The sequence below is a fragment of the Manacus vitellinus genome, unplaced genomic scaffold (assembly GCF_001715985.3).
Source record: "Manacus vitellinus isolate BGI_N305 unplaced genomic scaffold, ASM171598v3 scaffold_27_pilon, whole genome shotgun sequence".
Classification (NCBI taxonomy): domain Eukaryota; kingdom Metazoa; phylum Chordata; class Aves; order Passeriformes; family Pipridae; genus Manacus; species Manacus vitellinus.
Window position 1 is genome coordinate 3,239,017 of NW_021940039.1, and position 19,447 is coordinate 3,258,463.

The following is a 19,447-nucleotide window of genomic DNA, read 5'->3' on the forward strand; positions in this document are numbered from 1 at the left end:
GCTTCCTGCTCCCATCCCACAGCAGCTGGAGCTCCTCTGAAAACTTGCTTTTATTCCATTTTTCTTTTCATAGCCAAATTATTCTGGAAGTGGAGCTGCCGCTTTCTCGGCCCCACAGACAGGATTTCCACCCCCGACTACCACAACCCCAAGATCCACCCTGAAGTTTCCTCCTCAGCCCTCCACACCAAGGTGGCTCAGGATCAAGGGGTTTGTGTGCACAGAGGCTTTTCATCACGACTTGGAATGTTTTCTGCCCCAGGAGGTGAATACAGGATCCAGGTTTCATGGATTAAAGGGAACAGGGGGGAAAATAGACCTGGCTGCCAAAGTTATCTCAGGATATAAGTGGGATTACATGCTTAGGTGTGGGGGTATCTGCTGACACACTCACAATTTAACTTAACACCAAATTTTGGTTGGAAAAGTATTTTCCTGCGTTTGGCTGGCGACAATCACCAAACCATGGAACACCGAGCAGGACACATCTGGTGGGACCACCCAAGAAGGAGCTTTTGTGCAGGTTCCTATTGCTAATTGCCACCACTTCTGGAAATTTGGCTGCTCAGGAAAGAGCTGAAAATGGAAAGCTGAGCTAGTGTGCAACACCTCTTGTCCATACATCTTTCTCCCTCTTCCTCCGGGAAACTACAATGTCTCCTTTGATGATGTTTTCATACTCCAGTTTTTTTCAATTATGTTTCAATAGTGCTAATTGTCCATGAAAAATTAATTGGGTTTTATTTGTCCCTGCAAAAGAATCTCCGTGCAGCATCTGCCATCTCAAATGCAAGCATTCAAAACAAATCTTGCCTTGGAGTTGGACTTTGATGATCCTTGATGGGTCCCCTTCCAACTCAGGATATCCTGTGATTTTTTTTTCTTTTTTCAAGCACAAAATCTGTGTAGTTCCGTCACAAAGCTAATTTGGAACTACCCAAACTTTTCATCCCAAGAAAGAGAGCTGGGTTTGAACACCCTTCAGCCTGAAGAGCAGATGTGAAATTCAGCCCAGAAATAAGGTTTTCCATTAAGGAACAAGAATGGATGCAGCCAGAGGTAGCTGAGCATCACAGCTCAGATTTCACTACTCTGAGCAGCAGGGCTGGAAGAGGGTAAACACAAATTGCAGATAAATTTGCTTATGCAAGGCATCAAAGCCTCAGGAAAACCTCGCTGTGTTTGCAGACATTCCAGAGGAGAGAACAGTGCACAAAAGTAATATTCAGCACCAGTTCTCTCATCTCCCCACACATTTCACTTCAGTGGCCAGAGCACTGTTTGTTCAAGCAGGTTTGACCTCCCGAACCCCAGCCAGAGTGTGGCTACGTGTGCAGAACAATGAGCCCACGGTTAGAGGCTTTTTTCCGTGTTCTTGCAGGGAATAGAAAACACACATCCACACAAACACACTGGCCCCGTCCAATCTTCTGCACAACTCATTAGGAATACCCTCTTCCAGCTCCCGTCCCCAGGGTGATGTATTTATTGTGAACATACACATTCGATCCCGCTCGGCTCCGTCGGAGCGAGCAGTCCACCTGCACACTGGGGATGTCTGGAGCGGGTTAGGATTTTCCTTTGGGTTTTGGCAGCCAGCCCAGACTGCCTCAAAAATAAAGAAAAAAAAAAAAAGGAAAAAAAAAAGAAATAGAAAGACCTCACCATGTGCAAGGAACATGTGTTTCATTTGTTCGTACCTAAGTGACGAGGGAATGGGTTGAACACAAAGTCAACTAAGAGGTTTCTAGGTTTGGATGGTCTTTTTTCTGCTGGGTTTAGCCTGCCCTTGCTGCGGGGAGAGGTTATGTGAAGAAAAACTTTGCTCAGAGAAGTGCAGACTGCAAACTGTGCGAACAATAGCAATAAAGACCTAAATTTCAGAGAAACATCAGCTTGAGCACCACCAGGTCCACAAGGACACAAACCCACCTCCCTGCATGACCAGCTTTACAGAGCTTGGTGCTCACCATCCTCTTCCTCACACTCCCATGAGTTTGGCTCAGATGAGCCTTTACTTCCTATCAGTTCACTGCAACAATGCAAATCAATCAAGCTGTTTGTGTATAGAAGGGGATTTTTTCCTATTCAGAGGCTTCTGTTCCAGAAATTCACTTTTATACAAATAAGACTAATTGATGAGTCACCTCCCACATAGAACAAGGTTCCCAAATTAGCAGGGAAGGGGAAACATGCCCTGGTTTGGGTTGGGGACACGCTGTCATGCTCTGCTCTCAGTAAGCTCTTTTCCATGTTGTACAGCCACACTGCCAATAAAGTTCAGCTGAAACTTCTCCCCAAGAGCACGAGGATTTGGCTTTTCCTCCATGCTCAAGCTGAGGAGAGTCATCTTTCCCAAACACTTCCATTTGCTCTCCCTTCAGTGCCTTTCCAAGACACACCAAGTCCCCCCGTGGTGCCTTTTCTGCTCCTGAAGCCTCGTCCTTCTCCCTGCAGACACCCCTGTCCACAGCAGCACTGCAAACCTTGGCATGATGTCACCAGAGAGGAGCAGGTTTCCAGCATTACATCATCCTGTCTGGGCTCAGCAATCAGCCTCCTGCTCCTCAGAGTTTCCATGGAAGAAACTGAGCCCCCTCCTCCTTCCTCCCACTGTCTAAGGGGGGGAAGCGAAGCAAAAACGAAGCCATCAGCTGGAAGAGTAATGACCCTACACCTGAGAGCATCCATCACCTCTAACGAGCCTGCCTGGCCCTCTGCCTGCCAGCATTTAAACACAGAGCTCTGCCAGGTGAACATCAGGAACAGCCAGACACAACCCTGCTCCCCAAACCCCACGGTCCCCGTGCTGGATGGAAACTGCTTTGCAGGATGAGCTTTGCCCTCCAGAGATCACTCAGTTTTCCTCCTTAGCAGGTTCAGCTGATTACCCCACTCTGCAGGAGGTACCCCAGGCCAGGGAAAACTGGGAAAAAACCTGCCTGACCTCTCCATACCATGACCTAAGACAGCTGGGATGGGGAGCCCTGCAGGGGACAGCTCAGCATCCCTCCCCATGGCAGTTCCCCCCAGTGTCCTTGCCAAGCCCTCCAAAATGGAAAACACTCCTCCAAACCAACTTGCCTGCAGGGGTCCCTGGTAAGGCAACCAGCAGGCTCCAAACTGTCTGTTTGAACCGTAATAATAAAAAATAAGTGTGGCTTTTCCCCTTTGGTGGCTGCTGGAGTCACGGCCCATCACAGCTGCTGTGACCACGGTCCAGGAGCAGGCAGGGAAGTCAGTGGTCCCTCAGACAGGGATGAGGTCCCACATCCTCCACCAGCGACTCAGAGAACATTAATTCTGGATTTTCATTTCTGTATCCTCGGCATTCACCATGTTTTGCTCACAGAACTGTGAGGAAAGACATCTCTACAAGAAACTGCTCTTGGTTGGAGGTTTTCTCCCATTCACAGACACCAGCAGAGCGAAGCATCAATTGAAAAGCCCTTACAATGACATCAAAAGGACTAAATTCCCTTTCTAGACAGACAACCCACACCAGCACTGAGGTCAGGGTGGGCAGCCAAGCACACACAGCTATTCCACACCACCAGACTTCCTGGGATTCTGCTGTCTCCCCATCTCCTTCCATGCAGAATCCTTTTGTCTCCTCTGCTGGACACAGGGAATATGAAGTGCTGGGGATAATCACAGTCACCACCTCAGGTGAGGTCAGGAGGAAATAAGGACCATGAGGGGTTAAGAGACACCCACTGCCTCAAAGGTAACTCTCAACAGCACCATCCTGATGCAAAACCTGAGTGGGATCATGGAATCCCAAACTGGTTTGGGCTGGAAAGGACCTTAAAGCTCATCTCATTCCATCCCCACACCACGGGTAGAGACACCTTCCACCCCAGCAGGGTCCTCCTGTAAGACTGGGCTTTAGTTCTGGGCAAACTCTAAGAAGCTCTAAGACCCTGCAGCTTCCTAAGCTGATGTGTAACTTGGCAATATTAAAAGGTAAATGATGGACTGAATGACTGCTAAACATCGATAAAAGCACTTTTATGATCTGTTTGAACAATAAAGTGCTTTGTAAGCTATCAGAGGCCTGGAGGCATTTGATACCAGCAAACTGCACTAATTATCCACACAGGCCAAGGCAGTTTCTTTTACAGTTTATGGAATTTAGCACTAACAAAAAAAAAAAACCCAAATCAAGCAACCAACCAAAAATAATAATAATAAAAAAGTTAGAAACATTAAATATGTGTATTTTGTAATCATGACTAATAAGGCTCCATCATTACAGGCAACCCTGACCCAGTCACCAAGCTTGACTGCAGGCCAGATGGCCAAACCCCAATTACCCAGCAAATCTAAATGAAAAGCAAGAGTTTCACCAAAGTGTATGCAAACAGTTCAGCTGATGTTTCCACCCCAGCTCTCACTTTCCTTGCTGGCACCTGACAGCTACAGGTCAGATAAAACGGTGTCAGTTTAGGGTTGAAATGAAACCACCTGAAGCACAGCCTAACTTTTACAAGCTGCTTTGCAATTCTTATTCTGGAGCAGGTCCTGCCCCTCCCTCGATGCAGACACGCTGATAAAACCAGATGACGTCCCTGGGCACCCGTGTAAGACGATGCTGTGTCTGAGACGTTGCCAGCTGGGGCCAAACATCACGTTTGGGTTTTGATTAGACTGACTCCATGGCCTGGACTCCGGCACAAAAACCTCACCGTTAATTGCAAACCCATCCAGAGGCATAACCTTCAATAATTGTGGACATTTTCTAGGCAGCTTTGCTCTCCTGGAAGAGCAGAGTGCTGTGATTTAATCCATATGTCTCAAGTGCACCATTTTGCTTAAAGAGGATCCTTTGGAAAAAAAAAAAAAGAAAAAAAAAAACAAAAGCAGAAGAAATGACGAGAAAACCAGCAAGCAAATGGAGAATTATTAGGAGACTGGGGAAAGCTACAGACATCTTCAATAAAGAACCCTAAATGCTGGCTCAGGATGTTTTATTTTCCATCATCTCACACCATGGTATATGCTGGTGGTGTAAAACATCGACTCTTTGCACTCCCTGAAAGACTCCACAGCAAAGGAGGTGAAATCAGATTTGGCAGGCCCAGGAAAGCAGGCAGCCAGCACTGTAAATTAGCTTCTTTCAGCAGTCTGCCAAGGTAGGGAAAACAAACGGGAACGTGTATCCGTGCTGCATCCCGACAGAGAAATCCAGGTTAGCAAAAAAAACCCAATTTTTAAAAACGCCTTCTGAAGGTTAACAAAAACTTAATAAACCCGAGCTTTGCCCAGTTCCTTCCTGACCCTCTGGGCTAAGCCCAGATCTTGCAGAACACGATGGGTCCAGCGCTGAGCTCGTGAAAAGCCTCACTGAGCTCAGTGGAGCTGTTCCAATGCCTCTGGTTTAAAGATCACAGAATCATTTAGGTTGGAAAAGACCTCCAAGATCATCCGGTCCAACCTTTGACCGATTCCCACCTTGTCAACTAGACCAGAGCCCTGAGTGCCACATCCAGTTTTTTCTTAAGTACTTCCTAGGATAGTGACTCCACCACCTGCCTGGGCAGCCCCTTCCAGTGCCTGACCATCCTTTCCTTGAAGAAATTCTTCCTGAATTGGGAACCTTCTTGCTTCTCCTGTGAATAAACAAATAACTGCCTCAAAGAGGAGACTCCTAAACTTCTCCATCCTTACCAGAAAATACCATAAAATGCACCTGTGTGTATAAGAACCTGTTTTCATTTCTACACCTTTCACTAAAACAAAAGCTGTTGATCCAATCTCAGAGGTGTCTGAGAAAAATAACCTGCAGAAACTTAAAAAATAAGAGCACTTTCCAGACACGAAAATGCTACAGCCAAGAGCATGGGAAGGGAAGGAGAAAGCCCTGACGATAGTGAAATGAAATCTGGGATTATCAACCACAGTGATAATTGTTTTTTAAGTGTAAACAAGGCAGAAGATGAAAAGAGAGTTGGCATTTCAACCCAAGAGCAACAGAGCACCTGAACGGCCCCAATGTCTCAGCTGAGAGCATTGATGCTTCTATTCTGCTTTGTCTTGTTGTGCCTTGAAACACTCAACAGCCCTAAGAGCACCTCTGGCTCCCTGCCCGGCCTTTCTGGCTCTCCCCGGCCCAAATTGCTTTCCCTCCATTTCTGGTGTCTTGATTTCACTTGTGGTCGTCAAAAAAAAAAAACCACCAAAAACAAAACACAAAGGAGGAAACAAAATAAAAAGCAAAATCCTTTCAGCATCATCCAACACTCCAGAGTTACCTTGTGAGACAATCCTACAAAATTTTAAACAGGTGAACCAAAGATGATTTGCATCAAATGTACTCACTCATTACTAGGGTGTCATCAGCAGTTTTGTTAAAATCAACTCATTTTTTTTACCAATGTCCTCGTCACAATTTGTGATGCCAGCTCTAGCTCTGGAGCCAGGGGCTCTACAGTGCTTTTATCAGCACACAATAGCCTTTTCCTGGCAGATCAGAAGACAAAATGGGATATCCAGCAGAAATGTGACATAGCAAGGTCTGAACAAACTTCATTTTGCTCATCAGCCCATCACTGAAATGCTGGTCTGGAGTAACACTGAGCAGTTAAACAAGGCTGGGCACTCACTGCTGCAGAAACCAAACTTCTTATGTGAGATGTTTTTAAACACCATCACAAAGGGGTTAAGTCCACCTAATCCAGGTCAGAAATGGTAAAATTTACTTGCCACAGCTATTGTACAGCAATTCCTATGCATAGAGATCACCCAGCTGTGGGTTATGGGGTTTCTCTGGTCCCTGCTGTGACACGGCCACTTCTAGGACTGAATCACAGCCCCAGTGACCCTCCTAAGCCAGGATCTGAACTTTGTTTCAACCCACACCTGCTAAACCAGAGCAGCCTTAGCCCAGAGCCAGCTGAATTGCTTCTCCACCAGACAACCTTGGCCAAGGAAGGGATCAACACTTCCAGTTTGTTCTCCACACAACAACTGCTGGGATCCTGCACAGAAAGGTGACTCCTTCAACAGACCACAGGCACTGAGCAGGCAGATCCTGCTGTGCACCCCCGAGGAGAAGCAGGAATGGGGCCATCACATCACCAGGATGTTTTGCAAAGTCTCCCTGGCTGTCAGGCAGAAGATGCTTTGCTTTCTGGGAAAGGGACTTTCCCAAGCTTCATCCTCCTTCTATTCCTACACTAAATCACCAGGACTGTGCTGGGACTTGGTTTGTAATTTATGTTTTTAAAAAAAGCACATCAAAAGCAGCAGTTCATCCCTCTGAAGCTGAGATACATTCACATGTCTTCTGACTCCCTCCCAGTGCTGCTGTAGCCATGGGAACACCTCTCACTACAGCCTGCAGGCAGGGAGAAAGTGTTTACCCTACCCCATGGGCTATTTCTTTTGCCCTTCCCTCTCCCACTGCAAAAAGCCCTTTGCTGTCTCACAGGAGCATCCCCTCACTCCCAGCTTGAGGCCGGACACCACTTGCCAACCCTGGAGCGAGAACCTGTCCTGACATTTGTGAACTCCTGTTTTCAACAACGACTCAGCACAAAACTTAACTTGTACAACCCTGGGCTCCAGGCTTGGCCCCTTGTCAAACCTCCCCAGCGCTCCCCTGGCCGGACAGAGACCCACACAGCCTCCCAGCTAATTGAATTTTAATGAGAGGAAGTCATTTTTCCACTGGAAGAATGTTGTGCTAGAGAAATATTTTGAAACTCCTCTAACCTTTCCTGCCAGGCTTTTTCTGCGGCAGAGTACGAGCGGGGAAGTTCCCATCCCACCAGTCGGTTGTGCTGCTCCCCTCACAACCCCAGACAGGCCTGGAGCTTAAATAACTGCAACTTTCAAAGCAAAAAGCGTTTGGGGGTTGATTTGATTTCAGTCCTGACCGGGAGGATATGAATTCCCACTGCTTAAAGCTCTTGTGCTGAGACACAGCCGATCCCAGCCCTCCCCAACGCTGTCTCCCACCCCACTCCCACCTAACTGGGTTATTTTAATTTCCAGCATAAGTGACAAACACATAAGAGCCATGGATGCAGAAAACACTGGGGAGCATCTTGTTAGCTGAGGTCTGCAGAGCAGTTGCCTGCAGGACAGCAGCAGCTTCATCTGTATGAGGTCCAGAAGTTATCAGCTTTCCAGGACTACTTAAATTTACCAGTTTACACCCATTTCCCATTGTTGTGAGCCACAGTTTTCCCTGTAGAGTTTCTGTTTAGTCTTGCAGAAAGAAGAAAGGAAGGGCCAAAGGAAATGAAGTTGCTGAGATATGAAGGAAATTAGGTTATAGTCCACTGCCTTCAGAAAACCTATTACACTGGGTTTAAAGCTGCTGGTATCTTGAGGGTGACCAAAAAAAGGATAAATACCAGAACTAGAGGGGTTTTTATGTACAAGTTGAATAATGTCAGTACATATCAGGCAGAGGAGAAAAGTGTTTTCTGATTATGCAGTTCTCAGTAAATGCCTGCAAGATCTTGTAGCTGCATCTCGTACCCAGAATAGGGAACAGCTCCAGTGGAGGAAAAGCTCACTCCATTCTGTCCCACATCCCAAGGCTGAGGAGGTTTCACAGCCCCTCTGAGCTTACACCAAGAAATAAGACCTTTTCAGCGAGGGAGTCGTGGCCAAGCCCATGGAAATGTCTAAGAAAAGAGCTGAAAGAGCACTGCCACCTATGAGCATGTGTTCCCATCTTGGCAGAGGAATCAGTTGTCCTAAATCCAGGTGAGCCCTAAAAGCCCCCTGGGAGCACCTCAAGCTTCAGAGACACTTATGGAAAAGGTACCACTTTGCAAAACCAAGGAGTCCAAAGTGCAGGTTTCTCACCCGCTCTGGATGTGATTCCAAGTTCTTTAAGCGGATCTAGTAGATCCCTGGATCCATCAGCTCTCCCCAGAAGAGCTCACCACTTCATATAACAGCTCCACTCAAAGCACAGCACCCAGTGCAGCTGCTGAAATATCTGACAGAACATCCAATGCCTGCCAAAGACGCCCCAGTGCCCCTTAAACCCAGCTTTTACTTTCCATTTTCGTTGTTAAACTTCCCAGGGAACATCCCTTAATTTAATACAATTTAGAGATTCAGCTCTAACTCTGTAACTGGGATTTTGGCAGCACTGCTCAGTCCATGCATTCTTGCTCTGTTTACAGCAGCCCAGCTCCCAGATGTTGGTAATATTAAACAGGCTGGAACTTTCCTTCCAAGTGACAGCAAAATGCAGACAAGAGCTGGCTTTGCTACGGCTCTAATTATCCATGGATAGGAGATATTCCCCATCCCTTTGCTGAGCTGGGGGAGGCCCAGGAGATACAGCTCTTCCCCCACATAAATTCAATAAAAGTAAGGAGATAGAGATCAGTAGGTCTTGGTTTACACTCCACTGCACTGGGCTTGATTTCAGGGAACATTTTTAGCTTGCAAGAAAGATCAGGAACAAGATCCTCATCCACATGGAAGTCTCAGAAGTGCAGCAGAGCGCAGAAGTTGAGATTGCCAGAGAAATGCATACATTAAACTAGTTGCTGAACTATGGGAAAAACTTCTGCCATATGTACCTTGTCTATAAATAATCCTCTATCTCTTTGCTTAAATCAGAGGAGCTCATGGGAACTTTCCACCCATCAGGGTTTTGCTTTGCTTTTGAAAGCAAGTCGCCGTGTGGGAGGTGACAGGGCTGCCAAACAAGCTGTAAAGGAGGGTCCCCTTTTGTCATGGTGCAAGAAACCAAGAATCCATGGCCAATGCATGGAAAAAAGAGTAAATTCCTACAGCCTCAGAGTGAACTGTGACTTGCAAGGGAGCTGCTTTCCTCGGCCTTCGTTTGCTGCCCCTGCAGCTTTATCTAAATCTTAACAGGGATGAATGAAAACCTTGTGAGCCCTTCCCATGTTATATGTGCCAAGAGCTACAGATCTACAGAATCCCGGGGCAGAGATGATCCAGAATTCCAGCAAAGGCATGAAACCAGAGGAGCTCACTCCAACAGGTCACCTGGCTCACGATTTAATCGTTACTACAAGAAACATTTACTTAAGTCAAAATAAAAACTTAAAACAAAAATTACATACAACACCATTCTGCTGTGTAAAAACCCAGTACAAGTGGCAAAACTGAGCTGTAAATATCTCAACATCCAGAACCCAGCTCATCCTCTCTGTGGAACAACCCCAGAGCTGCTCCTTGCCATGACTTACCTCAAAGACTTCCTCATCCAATATCCTCGTTCCAAACACGATGATGCCGTTGACATCAATGATGGGATGGTCACTTCTGTCCAGGAACTTGGTTATCTTCTTTTTACAGTCCAAAATCAAGGTGACATTTTTCTTCTGCACACTGAGAGCTACTCTGTGCCACCTACAAGAACACAGCCCACAAATGTGTTAAACACAGCCTTGGGCTTTTCCCAGAGCAAACTAATGATTGTGTAACAGTGATGTTTCACAAGCTGATGTCCTGCAAACCTTCCTGGAAATTCTCCTTGTGGCAGCTAAAGATTTCATGTGAAATACAAAGGCTGATTGAGGGGATGCCATTCACTTTTCATCCCTCCAAGACAGGTAAGAGAATGCCAGTTCTGGCTTCAACAAGAGGCAGAGATAAAAACCACACAGTGACTCCCTGGTTATCCCCCTTTTCCACCCTCCTTATGTCCTGCAAAAGTCTCAGTGGGGACTTTGCAAGACAAACTGATTTCTTAAGGCCCTTTGCAGCTGAAGTCCATATTCCTGTCCCCACCAGTGTCAGACAATTTTGCACTAACTAGTCATTCACACTTCTTATATATATATAATATTTATTCACCGAAGGCCAAAATTACAGACTGAGACACTTGGCAGCAGTCAGAGGTGTGTATACACATTTATATAGGCATGACTCCTATTTTACACAACGTTCAACATGCTGGTATTGATATAAACAATGAACTGTTTTTCCTTTGTGCACAAAATTTCACTTACTTGCCATCTGCAAGGTTAATGCCTCTAAAGAGAGGATAGTCTTCTGGGCCTGGCTTTCCTGTATGGTCTTCATACAGGAATACAGGAGATCTACCCAACTCCACACCAATTTGCTGGATCCCTTGCTCATTGTAAATTGAGATCAAGAAGGACTGACCTCCTTTCTTCGCTTTTACAGTGGTTAGAATGGAGAAGTCCTCGGGGAATGGGGAAGCTGGAGTGGAAAAGCAAAGAGATTAGTCAGGTTTCCTTGAAAATTAATCCCTACAGAAAGAGTCCTGCTGTCTAATAACCCATGGGGAGACCTCTGGTTTCTCTCTCCACGTGTGTGCACGCCAGCAACCTTAAAAATTTATATGGGGCCAGGTGAAATCTGGCTTTCACCCAAAGCTTATTGAGATACAGGGTTGGGAATGGCTGAATCCCAAAGCAGATTGGACCAGCAAAGCCAGTGTAGAACAGTGTCCCCAGGGGACACCTAACTCCTCCTTACTGTGCTCCTAACCCTTCCTTAATGTGCTCTAGAGCTTTTTAGGAGACAAGGCAAAACTTTGTTTCATATATCTTAAGGTCCCAAAAAGGAGCTTTAGATGTCAGAGAGACAGAGGGAATTAGGCATCCTGTACCAGGTAGGCACACACGGTATTGAAGGGGTTTATTCGAGGGAGGAGGGAATTGCATCAGGATTTGTCCATTCTAGATGAGAACAGAGGATTCTGTGGCTTTGGTTTTCAGGGTTGGTGCAGACACAGCAAAAAAAAAAAATCATTCTAAAACCAGAAATAAATGTGGCAATCAGTAGGAGGTGCTAATTTGAACTTGTCTGTGTATTATCTGATTTCCTAGCTTTTTATTTTTCCACTCAGGAAAGCAACCCTGCCTGATCACACAGGTGATTTCTGTCTTTATTTTTGCCAGGTTTGGAGGGTTAAAGCCATTAAAGTCCTGTCAATACACAGGCAATGCTCTGCACAGGGGAAGGGTCAATCCATGCAAGGTCAGACACACACATTTAAAGTTTCAAGTCAATCTGGGCATCACCCTGCTGTAGAAACCCAAACTCCTCTGTTAGGGTTTCTCTGCAATTCAAACTGAAAAAAAATGAGCCTGGATGCACATCCCAAATAGGACATCTTAAAAAGAACACCAGAAGCATTAATAAAGGAGATTTCTTGATCAAATAACAAAGGTGGCACCTCCAGGGCACCATAAACTCCTCAGATGCTGCATTTAGGCAGTGTGGGGCTTGCAGGGAATCTTTCCTTCAGGATCCACCTTTCCAAAACAAGGATTACATTGTACCCCTGGATATCCCCTTCAGAAATCTAAAGCCACAGCAGGGCAGAGTAAAATGGGGCAGCCCCACCAGTGGGACCAGCCCACAGGGAAAGGAACACAATGGGTCACTTTTAAACTGCACATGTGTAGCCACATAAACCACAGAAAACATCAAGCTCAGTGCCTGTAATCTTCAAACATATTTCCTTCTCTCCTTTAGGCTTTTCTTAGATGTTATCCAAGGGCTGCATAAGGGATTTTGAACCAGGGAGGGGATGAGGAACATGGCAGTGGGGAATTCTTCCAACCACAGCAAAGTTAGAGAGTTCAAACGAGCTCAACCTCTCCTCTTCTGCCTGGGAGTTGCTTTAACTTTTATGGACAGCCAGTGTCTTAAATGCATTTATCTGCCTAGCACAGGGCAGGGGAGGAGGCAGGAGAAATCTGGGCTGCATCAAAATCAGCACTGAGGGGACACCGAGGGGGAGAACTGAGGATACCTACAGAGACAAACACAGTTAATATCCCTCACCTTGGTTAAATAATATTTGGAAAGCAGCAGAAAGCAGCATTCTGTAGAGAGGGCTCGCAGTCAGTAATTAAATGCCAGGATTATAGCCTGATTTCCCCCCAGGACACAGACCCAGATATTTGGCAAATGCAGCATCCGATTTTTGTGCCTCCCATAGGATGCACTGAGCTTTATCTCCCTCCTGCTGTACACAAATCCTCCTGTAGCTCTGAATCAAGACCATACGCCTTCCTGGTTCCAATTACAGGCTACAGATTTGGGCCTTTTATGTAAAATAGTTCATGTCCAAAATTTCATTATGAATCCACAATACAGTACCTTTCAACTTGGCCAAGCTGCCAACTCATTAAAGAGCTGCTTTTAATTTTTTTTCATTATTATTAAAATGTCTCCATGGTGATGCGAGTTTCTCAACCCAAATAATCATAATGGATGAATTATAGCTGACATTACTCTGTTACTGCTCTGCTGTCCTGGCAAAATAACAATGCCTTCACTGTCATAGCTAGAAATGACCCAGGCTGGTGACTGATGTATGAAAACACATCCACACAGGCAGCAATACTAATAAATACAACGTAATAAATATATGAAGCACACAGAAATTGACCCAAATCCCCTTAAAAACAATGGGGACACCCCCCCCCAACAAAGGGTCTGGGATTGAGTCCTCATATTTGATTCACTCTTCAAACGAGCTCATGCTGAGAGATGTTGCACATCCGTCACTTAAAGGCACCGCACTGGTGACGGGTTTGGCTTGGCATCCTCCTTCCACCCCCTGGCCAAATCCTCTCAAACTCACTACGTGGAACCTCCTGCAAAGCAGAAACAAGGGGTGAAGACCCCAGTTCTGCAGGTGGAGCCATGGAAAAAGCTGCCCAATGCCATCAGCTTCCCTGGAGCAAGTGCATCTGTGGAATGCTCCAGCAGATAAACCAGCAGGGTCAGGCTGAGTCTCTTCTCCTTTCTTGAGCACCATGACCAGGGATTAAAGGCTTGTGTACAATATCATGGTCTTCAAAACAGGGACAGCTGGGACCTTCTTCCTAATCCAGGTGTGTCCAGACACAGCCTAAAATAAAGAGCGAGCCCTGCTCCTGATCTGGGAAGGGCAGCAAAGTTTTAGCTGCTTAACAGCAAAAAATAATCAGCAAAACCAAGGAGCTGATCCAATTTCTGACACAAACACAGGGTGAGGTGGTGTCATTTCCAGAACCTTTCCAGCTTTCAGAGGAAAACAGCTCTGCAATGGCTTTACCAACTTCTGGCCTTTTTCTTCATCCGAAAAGACTCAATTGTGAAATGACTTATTTTCCTCAGAGGTGACTGTTCAAGCTATAACAGAGATTTTCAAGAATGCAAGTGACAATTGAAAATTTGATTGAAAAACACAAAGGACATTTTGCTGGCTGCCACTGAAAACCTTGCCTTTCTTGCTTCTGCTGGAAGAGCATGGCTTTTGCTGGGAAGCAGAACTTATTTAGGGAGAAAGGACAAAAAGCATCTCAGCAGATTTTTCTCACTCTTCAGAGCCTGCAAAAAACAAGTTTATATATATATATATATGTATACACACACACATCTTGTGCTTTGCTGGTTGTGGCAGCAGAATGCAAAGCCCATCAAATTACCATCTTAGAAAAGCACTGACTTCTAATTAGCACAAAATATTCTGTACAGAGCACGTTTGCCAAGGGTGCTCCATAGCAGGGAGGGAAAGTCACGCTCCAACCCACCCGCCTGGTAACGGGAAATCACTAAACCCACATTTCCCCTGGTACATTGCACCGCAATTACTTTGTTATCTTCATCCCCTCTCTCTCTCATTTGGTGGTGTGAGCTGAAGTCACATCTAGTTATGGAGACGTAAAGAGAAAACATCTGTTGATCTGATGGAAAACACCAGGAGTTCTTCGCTCTGCTCTTCCCTGTTTCCTCAGTGAGCAGCAGAGAACACTCCACGACTTTGGGAGCCTCCAGAGAGGGACTGAGCTGCTTCAGTGACCCCATGGCTGTCCAGATGATGAAATGATTCAAAAGTTGCTTGATGACACCAAGGAAACACTATCCAGGTCTTCTAACCCAAGGAAGGCAGTTGATGCAAACCAAGAACTCATTGAGGACATCCTGAGTAGTGAGGTGGGACAAGAGCAAGAAAGTCTCCTCCAGTGCCAAGTTCTCTCCTGTGACCATGATTTGGTCCCTGCCTGTTGTCTTGTTGTGTTAACCTGTGTCAGAATCAGTGTGATCCAGTCTCCTTGCTACGTTAATCAGGCAGAATATTCCATCCTTTGTTTTATATCTTGGGGCCACTGCTGTTTGCTGGTTTCTGTTACATAAACATGATCAGGCAAAATTTCACAGTGGCTACAGAAGCTACTGGAAAGCTCTCAAATCCACTGCAGTTGTATATTCCAAACTGGAACCACTTCCTTCAAACACTTTTTGAGCTTGTAGACACCAGTTGGACCAAACCTTTGAGTCATTTCAGATACATGTTGTGGAGGGACATGATGGAACATGAGGGCACAGCCTGGCAGAGGAGGGGTGCAGTTGGGCACACAATGGTGTTATCTCTAGTCAGAAAGGACTGTCCTGCCCTGGGCAGCAATAAAGACAAATATAGGGTCTGTTTTGCCTTTCTGCAGACATTTAAACAGGGCTTTAGGCAGGTCCTTTGCTAAGGGCTGACCATGTGATGATAGGCTACCAGCCTGTCAAACACTGCTCTCATCTATCTTCATGTCAGGCTCAGTTTGTGTGCAAGACACAGGCTGTGCTCCTGCTCACCAGGGATTAAATATAATTCACCTGCTTGTTGTCACAGCAGGACAATAATGAAGCCTGAAAATAACCTCAGTGATAACACATGCAATGAAGCAACAAAGGAAACAGAGGAGCAGAGGATGGAAGCACATCAGCAGCCCAGCCTCAAGGTCTTCATTTGGGCCACTGACAGGCTGGGTCTGATAGAAACAGCTTGTTAATTAAAAAGCATTGATAGTGGCACAGAACATTAGCTCTGATTTAGCCAACACATTCATTGTCTCACAAACACTGAAAGAGAATGTGTGTGTCTGCTTTGCTTAAATCACCTCCTGTCTCACAGACGAGTTTCAGGCAGTGCCTTTGCCTCACTGCTAAACCTTCCTCAGCAAAGGCACTTTTCTCACCAAACTTAGAAAGTCCTGCCATGCCTGTTGCCAGCATTGCCACATGAAACAGGGATATCCCAGTGCTCCTGTATGGCTTGGGAAGGAAGATTTCTGATGGTGGCTACACGCTCCAGGCTGAGGCTCTCAGTCAGTGAGGAATTCAGGTCCATAATGGGTCCAGTCTTTTTACAAACACATTTCACTCTGTGGCAGTTTCCCTGAAAAATTAGGCTCCAGTGCATCCTCAATCAGAAATAAAATGGTCAGTAGCCCACGTGCTCTCCAAGGGCTTTGTGAACTCCTGCATCTTCGTGGCTTCCTCTAATGAACCTCCCAGTCCTTCAAACAACTTTTCATGGGACATCTGTTCTTGTGGGACAGTCTATTATTTTTATGTGGTGATTATTTGTGTTATGAGAGACACCACAGCCACAGAATAAGACCCCACTGTTCTTGGCACTCCACAAACACAGAACAAAACACAGCCTGTGTTCCTCTGCATCCTCCAAGCCTCTCTCCCCAGCTGGATGTCACCCTGCGATAATGAGAGAGCAGAAACTTTCCAACCTAGGAGGGGACAGATGCAGGCACTGGCCACATCTTCTGCAGTGAAACCCATCACCACATGCAACTGCAGTGATAAAAGAACAACTACTGCAGTTCTGTTTGATGGCTGGGAGTTTGCAGCCCCCCTGAAACAGCAGAACCACTCCCCGCCAAGGGGAGCGTGCAAACACACTTGGAAAATTAAGGAATCACACAGTGTGCCTGTTGTGTGCCTGCAGAAGTTGAGGAAAGGGTCAGATGCTTCCATAGGATAAATAAAAAGCTGGGGACTCACCAGGATACAGCTGCTTTGTGGGTGCACTAAGCTGAGCATCTTTTGTTACTCTATAAGCAACATCTGCTTCTTTTGAAGATCTTCTGCTTGTGCAAAACCCTGTTGTTTTTGTTATACCATCAGGTAAATTATGAAAATCTAATACCTTCAAGAGGTCTGCAGGGTCAGCTGTGAAGAGAAAAGGAGAAAACAAGAATTAGCAGGCAACAGGACTGGCACTTGCTCAGATCCAAATCACTCTTAGCCTGCAACACACAAATCCATCAACACAACCTTAAAAACAGATGAAATAGGCTTTCAATACATCTGCAAATATGATGTTAATACAGCTTCAAAGCCAGCAAGTTGTGCTGCTGGTCAAAGACACTAATTCAATGCAGAGAGGAGCAGCTCATCAGCTGTCTGCACCAGGACAGGAGGGAGAATGGGCTGTCTTATTAGTTACAGTAGTTGTATTTTCCTGGATGTCTTCACCCAGTCTCCATCATTCAAGTGCATCCTGAAGATTAAGCATTTAGACAGGAAATTCATGATCTGAGAGAAAGGCTTTAAATCAACAAGTCACCATCAAGCTGATGCAGGTCTAACCCTGCCCGGGGTGAAGCAAGGTGACACAGGGCAGGGATGCAGCACAGCTCCACCTCAGGCAGCCAAGTGCCCAATTCCCACCAAATTATTCCCCAGATATTCTCCCCCATGACACTGGGATTTCTGTACAACCACCAGTGCACACAAGAGTGCAGCTGGATGGTCAAACCCCCACATTTGCTTCACAGAAATGGAAAAAAAAAATCTGCATTTTGACTAATGACATGAAGCCAAAGGCTCCTTTCCTCAGCTACATCCCATCAGGCTCATACCCTGAGGCTCTTAGATAATGAAGAGACCTTGTTTGACACCCTGAGCTCCCCACACCAGCACAGTCAGGGCTGGTTCACCTCCAGATGTTCAGGTCTCCAGGATATCAATTAAGTAATGCAAGTGATACGTCTCATTAACTTCCTAATCTGGTCTTGCTCATGTCAGGAGAGATGGAGTCTCCAGAAGTGGAATAACCAGATCTGACTTAAAACCCTTAAAAGGAATTATTCTGAATTTTGACTTGATAGCTGGAGCAAAGTGCTGTCAGAAACATGACCCACCCAACTCAAACCCCAGCAGTGCCCAAAGCAAATTGGCCTGTGCTGCTTTTGGCTGGGGTAGAGTTCAATGTCTTCAGTGGTAGCTGATATGAGGCTACATTTGGGATTTGTGCTGAAAACAGTGTTGATACCACAGGGATGTTTCCACTGCTGCTGAGCAGGGCTTAGGTGGAGTCAAAGGATCTTCTGCTCCTCACCCACCCCACTGATGAACAGGCTTGGGGGTGCACAAGGAGTTGGGGGGGCACAGCCAGGACAGCTGACCCCAGGAATATTCCATCCCATCATGTCCAGCATATAAAGCTGGGGGAAGAAGGAGAGAGGGGGGACACTTGAAGTGATGATGTTTGTCTTCCCAAAACACCACCATGTGTGATGGAGCCCTGCTCTCCACGGTCTGCCCATGAGAAGTGGGCAAGAATTCCTTGCTTTGCTTTCCTTGTTTTACCTACTGAACTGGTTTTATCTCAACCCACCATTATTTTTTCCCCTCCACTTTTTCTGATTCTCTGCCCCATCCCCACTGGCTGCATCCAGGGGGAAGGGCTGCACCATGTCCATCAGCACCGAACACAAACCCTCCAGCAATGGAAAGAAACAGCATGAACACATCTTTTACCATATCAAAAGGTTTTGGTTACCAAGAAGATCAGCCTAATATTTGCATGGAAAATTCATGTACATTGTTAGGCAGTTTTTAAAAGTTTCCATAATCCTGAGAAACTGGGCCCTCAGTGAGAGATTACAAACATATGGCAAATCCAAGTGAGCACAGCAGATAATAAAGGAGCTGAGGGAGCTTGGCCTCAGCAGCACACAGCTGTAATATTTCCTCATCTCTCATTCTTGTTAGGCAGTGTATGGATGACACATTTGTCTAAGCTGTCCTGGCCACTTGGATCTTCCCCCTGCCTTCCACCGTGCCTTATTTCACACACAAGTATCTGCTCACACACACAGCAACTAAAATTACAATAACACTCCACCTCTGCTTCACATCCCTGTGCTCCAAGAAATTCAGAACAGCCAGCTCCTAAGCTGCCTCCAACATTTATTTAGGGAGCAGAGGGGGGGAAAAGCAAGGGGGAGGGGATGGGAATTCCAGAGTCCTGCCATCAGCCAGGTCCCCACGCCGGGTGCAGGGGGTCTGAGCCTTGCTCAATGCTGCACATCAGCCACCCAGAGGTGTTTGCAGGAAGAGAAACATCTGCAGATGAATCCACAGCCTGGAGGTTCAGCTGCTGTTATGACAGAAGCTATGGGAACATCCTCTCCTTTGGCAGGGGAGTGCTCCTGCAGTGGTTATGGGCACTCAGGGGAGGGAGCTGGGCCTCCTCCAGGAGCCACCAGCAGGTTTGGAGCTCCAGCCCCTGCCTGGAGCCTTCTGAGCAACCCCAACCCTTCATCAGTGTGAGAGGTGCAGCTCTTCTCATTTGTAAAGGATGATTCAAGCACCTGCTGCCTCCCTGCACTGCTGGGAGCCTCCAAACACAACCTGCAATCCATCTTCACTGCCAAGGAAGATCCCCTGTACCTCC

At 46.3% G+C, this 19,447-nt stretch overlaps 1 protein-coding gene across 1 annotated transcript in view; it reads right to left on the minus strand.

The window, feature by feature from the left end:
* Positions 1-18,464, minus strand: part of COL5A1 (collagen type V alpha 1 chain) — a 113,752-nt gene extending 95,288 nt beyond the window's left edge. The window contains exons 1-4 of the mRNA XM_029960567.1: positions 18,434-18,464; positions 16,768-16,935; positions 10,959-11,172; positions 10,194-10,356 (exon numbers count right to left, since the gene is read on the minus strand). Of these exons, the coding sequence (XP_029816427.1) occupies positions 10,194-10,356; positions 10,959-11,172; positions 16,768-16,935; positions 18,434-18,464 (576 nt within the window). The remainder of the gene's footprint in view (positions 1-10,193; positions 10,357-10,958; positions 11,173-16,767; positions 16,936-18,433) is intronic.
* Between the last annotated feature and the right edge of the window lie 983 nt (positions 18,465-19,447).